The sequence below is a fragment of the Bos grunniens genome, chromosome X, assembly GCF_055505025.1.
Source record: "Bos grunniens cultivar Pamir isolate PY7600 chromosome X, Bosgru_T2T1.0, whole genome shotgun sequence".
Classification (NCBI taxonomy): Eukaryota; Metazoa; Chordata; class Mammalia; order Artiodactyla; family Bovidae; genus Bos; species Bos grunniens.
The window spans coordinates 93,746,189-93,754,387 of record NC_141194.1 but is presented as its reverse complement, the minus strand read 5'-3'; the positions used below and the strand labels follow the sequence as shown (position 1 = coordinate 93,754,387).

Here is an 8,199-nt window from a genome sequence, read left to right as displayed (position 1 = left end):
CTGCAGCCTTGTTATGTGCAAAGTCAGAGTCTCTCCGTTTCTTTGCTTTCAAACCTGAAGGCATCAAAGGGGCAGCTAGATCATCTTTGTTTTAAACTCTCTTTTCCCCTGCTGTCAGCCTCTACTATTTCTCACCTTTTTTAAAATTAATTCTTCAGAGAAGTCCCACTGTGAAGTTGGCCTGAAATGGTTTATTCTAAAGAATGGTTTTAGTGCTCTTGTATAAGGTACCACCCAGGAAAGTACCTCTCTGGATGTGAGTGGGTCTCCTTCCTCAGAAAAAGGTATTGACTAGGATGGGAAGGACAGGAGGTACTGAGGAAATGAGTGGAGCCTGACTGATGGAAGAATCCCCTCTTAGTTGGAGAGCTGGTGATTGTGTGGAATGAAAAAGGCAAGAGAAATCCTTTGGGTCCTCATGGACCCACAGTCACTCCCAACACCACCCCCACCCCGAGCCAACCAACACCCTCCGAGACACAATTCACCATTTTTCCATAATAGCCTTTAATACTAAAATGCATTATATTTTTGAAGCAGAGAAAACACATTTAAGGGGAAAACAGAGAACCACCAGATAAAAGGAAACAATGTGGCAGATAACACCATTTAAAACATAACTGTAATAATTTAATAAAGCTGCTTTATCATCTTCATAAAATAGAGTGGTGATTCTTTTTTGTCTTTTTTCTTTTTACAATGATTCAATCACTGTGAAAATGTACATAACATACAGATCAGCATATACAACAATTTCACCTTCATATAGTCAGCAACAGAGACTGCTTAATGAGACATACTGTACTTGCATCCCTCTAAATTTCCACCCTGGTTTGACAGGTAAACAGTAATAGTGTCATCAGGCTCATTCCCCTCACTAGAGGAGCGAAGGCGTAAGCCTTTTGCAACTAATACCTTAGCATTCAAATAGCACAAGAAGGTATTTGTTGCTGAATTTCTAGCTCAAGCTAGTCTGGCTCTTGGTCATTAAAGTCTGCGTTCTAGCCTTCCTCAGCTGAACGCCAGCCAGTGCCAGTAAAAATCTACTTAACCAGTGCTGTAATGGTGTTAGCTGGTTTGTTTGCTAAGGTTGACAGCAACTTTCAGTTAGTAACAAGGTCATTTTTAATTGCCAATACAGCTGGAGCAACAATCAGCATCATCAGTTTTCCCTAATGACCTACAATGCTTTCCAATCAAGATCAGGTTTTCGTGGGTTGTTCTTTACCAAGAGCACCTTACAATATATATTTCAGACAAGGTGGTTGATTTTCTTTGTTTTTACAAAAAGCAATATGAGTTCTATTGGAAATTAATTCACTTTTACACAACATGTGACCCACAGGCCAATTCCAGCTTCACAAGAAAATAAAGAGAGCTGCAACAACTTCATTAGGACAATGTGTTTTGCTCTGGAATATTTCATTATCAATATAAAGCCACCCAGTCCCAGCCCCACCCCCACACATCCCCTTTGAATATTACTTTGTTACATACTTAAACTAAAGAACAACATCTCAATACACTTTAGTGTCAGCAGATACAATTTGACTCATGAAATGACATCCTTAAATGTAATTTTACTGAGAAGGCAAACACTAGGACTGTATACAATGGACTTCTTAAGCTCATTTATGCCAGTTTTTCAAAGTCAGTTAGGGTCTTATTACCCTGGATAAAGAGCCAAGTGGACCAGACTTGTCAGGATGCTCTGGGGACCATTCAACATCAAAATGATCCTCATAGAGTGAATTGGAATTCCAGCCAGAACTTCTATTATGTACAGTAATGATCCTTTTCCCACACTGGATGCCCAGTCAAGCTATTCTTACATACTTGTGTCTCCCAAAACTGCCCTTTGTCCTTGATGCTTCAAGTGGACCACTTTTGTTTTGCTTGTTAATATAATAGAGCAATATGAAAAGTTCAACTGAATTCCCTTCAATCCGGTGTATGTTGAAGTAACACTATTGGGATGACACTGGATGGCTCCAGTTTTCAGAGTTCTAAGTTGTATTCCTCTAATATTTTTGAGTAGTGATCAATGGGTCACCAACTTATCAGTCTAAATGGACACCTTAGGTGCAATTAGCTCTACTAGGCAAGTTTACACTGGAGCAGTGATACTCAAAATGTGATCCCTGGACCAGATGCATCAGCATCACTTGGGAATTTTTAAATCAGCAAAGACTCAGGCCTCACTCCAGACCTACTGAGCCAGAGACTCTAAGTGCAGGGCCCATCAACCTGTGCTTTACCAAGTCCTCAATCTTTAGTGGGCATTTGATCCATATAAATTGCTAGGTCTCACCCCCAGAGGTTCTGCTTCAGCTGGTCTTTGTGAGGACAGAGAATTACCATTCCTAACAAGTTCCCAAGTGATGTTAGTACTGCTGGTCCAAGGACTACACCTTGAAACCACTGCCTTTCAGGAAGTGCAGGGTCCCTTGGCCCATTACCTATTTGGGCAATAAAGTGGGCCATAATTTACTCTACTGGCTTTAAGAGAATCCAAGGGATGGTAAGTTTCCTTCTGAACGGGTTCATAGATTAGTCAGTATAGAGAAAAGAAAAAAGAGACTCCACACAGCACGGCTCCCTTCTTCCTATTTCTTATATGTATATAGCATGTTCCCATATTTGGGGAGAAGCAATCAATCAATGCAAACTAACCTGTTTATATTGCATGAAACCATTCACATGCTCAGGGACATGCCCAAAGCAGTTAGTAGTAAAGCATGTCATACCTAAATATGCCACACCTAAACACACCTAAAACGTCAATTCCTCCCCAAAAGGGACATCAGAATAAGTGGAATAGAACTCCTTAAGATTTAGGAACTGAAATTGATCCCTCATATTTAAGTGTGTAACATATTTAGAGAGGAAAAAAAGGGAGAATGTTTGGCCCTCTGGCCTTTGTGGCTTTTCATCAGACATATTGGAAAGGAGAGAAAAACATGAACCAAAAGGGAAAGTTAGGATCCTTGCACAAAATTTCTTTTTGCAGGCACAGCCTGACTATAAAACCAGCATACAAAGCCCTCCTAGGATGCACTTGTGCTTCTGGGAGGATGTATACATCAGACAACTGTAGAGGGGGAAAAAAGATATTTTCTTAATGAGGGAAATTCTCTGAACATACTCAGTAAAGGATTTGGAAGCCAAAAAATATCTGACTGCCCATTGCGAACAAAGTATTTTAAGAAGGAAAAAGGATTGGTCTATTGCTTGAAACTGAATTCTGGAAAGAAAAAAAAAAAAAAACAGGGTGGGGGGCGGGGGTGAACACAAGAGAGAAGCAGAATCAATGTCACTTCTACATTAACCATTTTAAATTTGGCTGGTAAGAGACATGGCAGCCAGTGGCCACATAACATTGAATGCTCCCACTTGCCACAATCTTTTCAGCTCCCTCATCCCCACTGAGCACATAAGAAATACACCTGTACAAAAGCTGTCAAATCTGACTTGAAAGTGAGGTGGTAGCTAACAGTATAGCTAATATCTGGATGGATCAGCAGAGGAACAGTCTAAATTCTATGGGCAGCCATCATAAATTAAATGGAAAAAAAAGTTAATTTTAACATGCTAAATAAACTATTCACTTGCAAACAGAAATAAATACTTAATTCAAAATCTACTACTAAAATAAAATGAGTTAAAGGGGAAAAAGCGAGAGAATTAAATGAGCCAAAATGAAGATGCTATGATAATTGATTTCTAATTGTGTCAGTTTCAGGGGGAAATTTGCAGTCACACCAATATTCTGCATGAGGTAGTATTCAGCACTGAATAAGAAATAAGAATGAATTTGTAGCTTCATTTATAACTTCTTTTTCAGAAATATTCTCCCCTACTAACCCCATTCCCACTGCCTTACCCAGCCCCCTCCCTCAAACCCTCCTTCCCACAAAAGAAAATGTCCCCAGTTAATGTATAAAGCAGGAACTCAGGCAAAAATAACTAAAACATTTAAAAGAGTGGACTTATCTACCTAACTTAAGAAAATAAATCATCTTTTGCATTCTTAATGCTCTAAGCCTTTTTCTCTGCATATTCTTGAATTTCAAAAAATGAAACAAATGAGAACATAACCACAAAACTTGTTTCTCTAGAAACAACTCTTTTAAGACCAAGACAGAGCAAAGGTGACATATTTGTTTTTAAATTATGAACTCTTAGGCTGCAAGAATACTATGTTGGCTAGTGAATATTAATAGACAGTTAATAAACAGGGGAGTTTGAGGAATGTTAAACAAACAGAAAAAGAATGTGTGTAACAAACTTGTTAATAAAAATGGTGTATTCCTAGCCTACAGCAAAGAGTTGGCTAAATCTAAAGGATTTTTATTTTAATAGTTTCCTGTTCACATTTTTAATTTAAAAAATGTATCACTCATAAATACGAGTTCAAATGTCCAAGTGTCTCCATTCAGAAGGCACGATAATTGGATTAGGGATGCTGTTACCTGTTACCTGTCTTTTCCTAAACATACACTTTGTACTGCTTACTCTGTTCCTATTTATACTCCTATGATACAGAGCCACATGGAGTTCTCAATTCCAGTCCATGACGTGCTTTGCAGTCTAATTTCTAATCATGTTTGGGAAGCACTGAATCAGGAAGTATGTGTCTGAAAAAATGCTAATTTAAAATTCAAAATAGATTCAGTCTTTTTGAGTTTTAGATGATTGGAGATAGGGAATTTCTAAGCCTGGAAACTGATAACTTCAGGAGCAACTTTCCTGTTCAGGGCCTGAAAGTCAGAAAAATTGATCTCATAAAATTTTCAGCACAATATTTCTGACAACTGCAAATTAGATAGCAGAATATCCAAAAATGACTTTCTGTAATGATCTATCATGGATCTAGGCAAAAGCCTGAAAGTCAGGAAAAATACTCTGCAACGTGGTGAGCAACCATTCTGTGGGTATCCTATGTGAATGAGTACCCTCCAAGTACTCAGCCTATACATATGGCATTACTCATTCACTTGCCATCTCAGTTGTTTGCACTTTGTTTTTGTCTGTAGTTTTTTTTTTTTTTTTTTTAAGAAAAAAACACCAATTTCTATAAGCCTTTTGCCACCACCACACATGTAGCAATTTGCAATATCAAATACGACAATAGCACAGCTAGCAAAAGTGTTCTTTAAAGCAGGGGTGTCCACAGCAAAGTAGCGGCATTGGAAAGTACTCGAGCTTCAGAAACAACCATTTGGGGACTCAATTTCACATCACTGAATCAATGAATAGTATACAATAAATGACCGTTAACTTGTCTATACTACAAACAGTGGCAAACTTATTCAAGGTGTCCAGAGCCTTTTTTTTTTTTTTTTTTTTGCTTTTTTTAAGTGTAATCCTCCACAAACAATGGTAATTTTTATTATAATTTTGACATAGAAAAATATATAAATTCAAACACTTAATACATAATACTTTTCACAACTGAATTTGTCTCTGTTTCCCCAACATCAAGGCCCCATGAACGACTCAAGCCAAAGCTAATTTGCTCCAATGGAACACCCCTGCTGCCTGTTGAAACGAGAGGGATTGTCACAGATTGATAGTCATTTATAAACAATACATTTAGGGAAAGCTCTGAAATACAGCCACTCAAGAACCAACCATTGGTGAACAATTAAATGATCAGCTACTGCTTCTTAGCTAGCCAGCATGGTTTCTCTCTTTCTTCTTCCCCAAGACTGATTTAGAGAATGATATCCTTCAGACGCTTCACGCCAGGAGACTCTTTGTCTCGACCTTCCTTCAGAATGGGGTTGACCTCATGCACAACTTTCTCACCATCAGCTCCACGGGGTTCAGCTTCAGAGGGACGAGAAGGACCATTGTTGACATACTGCTCCAGATCACGGGCAGGGGGTGCCAGGGCAACAGTGTAAGACACAGAAGGCTTGGTAGGCAGAGGGCTCTTGAGGTGCAGAGGGGAAGTGACAGGGCTAATAGCCTCACAGCCATTGCCCGCCTCCCGGATAGCGCTGTTGACCTTGGGGCTGCAGGTGGTCACATCAACAGTCCTTCTCCCTTTCAGGGTGGGCCTCTCCTCAGCTGGGTGGTCGCTGACATCCTTTCCAAAGGTTGCGAAAGTCCGCTTGGTGGGGCCGCAGTCATCATAAGCTTCAACATCAGCAGCAGTAGCTTCAATGGACAGTGTGATGATGTTCCTCACATGCTCAGGGGACTTGGAGCAGGTGGGCATGGGGTTCCGGGGCATCCAGCACCTGTCAGAGTGGCCAAGAATACGGCATTCTTCCCTGCAATGAAATCCTTCATTCTGATCTGTTTGGAGAAAATTAAAAATATCAATTTCATCAGCTTTTCCCAGGAATCATCATTACTTCCCAGTGCTCAAGTTTCTTAGGTACCCAGAGGGGAATGACACTTTTAGATAGTCTTTTATTGCCTTTTGGGACAAGTGTGAAGAATTGGATTTTTAAAAAGCTGTAGATCTCCCCGCTAAACACTCTCCCCTCCTTTTTTATGATTATTTTTGTTGCTGCTTCCACTGCTGACAAAACTGAAAACCTAAAGGGAAACACACTATGATGAAAAATTTTATTTTTTAAAAAGTTTATCTGAAGGTAAAGGTGCTGAGACTCAGCATTTTATCAACAATTCCTGCTAAAAATCAACTGTGTTTGAAACAGGTTCTAGCAGATATACTGAGAAGTCTTAGCCATGTTTTTGAGTAATAGCACTGTCAACCATGTTTCTACCCTGCTGCTGCTGCTGCTAAATCGCTTAAGTAGTGTCCAACTCTGTGCGACCCTATAGACAGCAGCCCACCAGGCTCCCCCGTCCCTGGGATTCTCCAGGCAAGAACACTGGAGTGGGTTGCCATTTCCTTCTCCAGTGCATGAAAGTGAAAAGTGAAAGTGAAGTCGCTCAATCGTGTCCGACTCTTCATGACCCCATGGACTGCAGCCCACCAGGCCTCTCCATCCATGGGATTTTCCAGGCAAGAGTACTGGAGTGGGGTGCCATTGCCTTCTCTGGTTTCTACCCTAGTCAATGATATTCAATGCTTAATTTTAGATTAGTAACATACTCTTTGAAAACCCAATCACATCACTTCTTTTTGGCCACCAATCTCACCAGCCAATCTCCTTACTAAACCCTTTACATGACTTCTCATGATTTCCCATGAGGAGGAATATACTGAGATCTCTTCCTTCCATCTGATCCAGAAGCTATACCTGGCCTTGTGCACACATCCCTCATGGGTTGAACATCATTTAATTATACTCAGCTAGCCATTCCTTCTTATCTTTCTTATCTGCAATTTCATTTGAGTCATAGTTCTTAACATAATTTCTTCATGGATTACTTTAACCCTATCATAGATGATCTCAGCAGACAGAATTCATAATTATTGGCAAGACATGTTTTTCTCATTTTATCCCAGGTTCATTTGGAGTTAAGGTTTTAATTTGGCTCTCAGAAAAGCTTTCTATATGGGCTTCACTAAAGTGTGGACTCAGGGTTAACTTCTACCTGTCCATTGGAAAACTGTTAATGTCTGGTTTAGACCTCTAGTTTTCCAGATCAATTTATATTTATGTTACATTCTTGCATGAGGATGACCTAGTGAAATTTTTCATTTCACATTGCACAATGCATCAAAATATGAGCAGCTTAACATTTATAGATGTCCTTGGGGTAGGACTGGAGGAGGTAGGGAGACAAGAAGAGATTGCAAAGACAAAAAAAAAAGTTGGAAATATGTGCTATGAGTGCTTTTTTTGCAGGAAGAAGTCTGCAATTCAGGGACTTGCCTGATATTAGTCTACATATAACACACCTTCCTTATACAATTGTATTTCTATTTTTTAGTATTTTTCTTGAGTTTTTAGAGTAAATGATACAGCAAAGAGATAATTCTCTGCCTCATTTACCAAAAGTTATTTTGGTAAAGGGGTACTTGGGAGGACGTTCAAGAAATAATGGTTGAAATGAGTGCATATTTCATCATTTGGAGAAAAAGTGTTAGAAGCAGCTAAATGTCAAGGCTTAATCCAGGCTGAGTTCACATTTCAACATGACTCTGGAAATGGCTTTTGACCTAAATTACAGAAAAAAACAGCCAAAGATAAGACCTCCTTCAATATACCTGGACACAATTTACTGACTTATCTTTAAGATGGCCAGTTTAAGCCCCCTTTCAATGATGGA

General features: G+C 39.4%; 1 protein-coding gene across 2 annotated transcripts in view; it reads right to left on the bottom strand.

Moving 5' to 3' along the window:
- Window positions 1-490: 490 nt before the first annotated feature.
- The window catches only part of PCDH19 (protocadherin 19), a 133,784-nt gene continuing 126,075 nt past the window's right edge, over window positions 491-8,199 (bottom strand). For both annotated transcript variants that reach the window (XM_086386583.1, XM_086386584.1), the window contains one exon: window positions 491-6,306. In XM_086386583.1, the coding sequence (XP_086242709.1) occupies window positions 5,717-6,306 (590 nt within the window). In that variant the 3' untranslated portion in view covers window positions 491-5,716. The remainder of the gene's footprint in view (window positions 6,307-8,199) is intronic.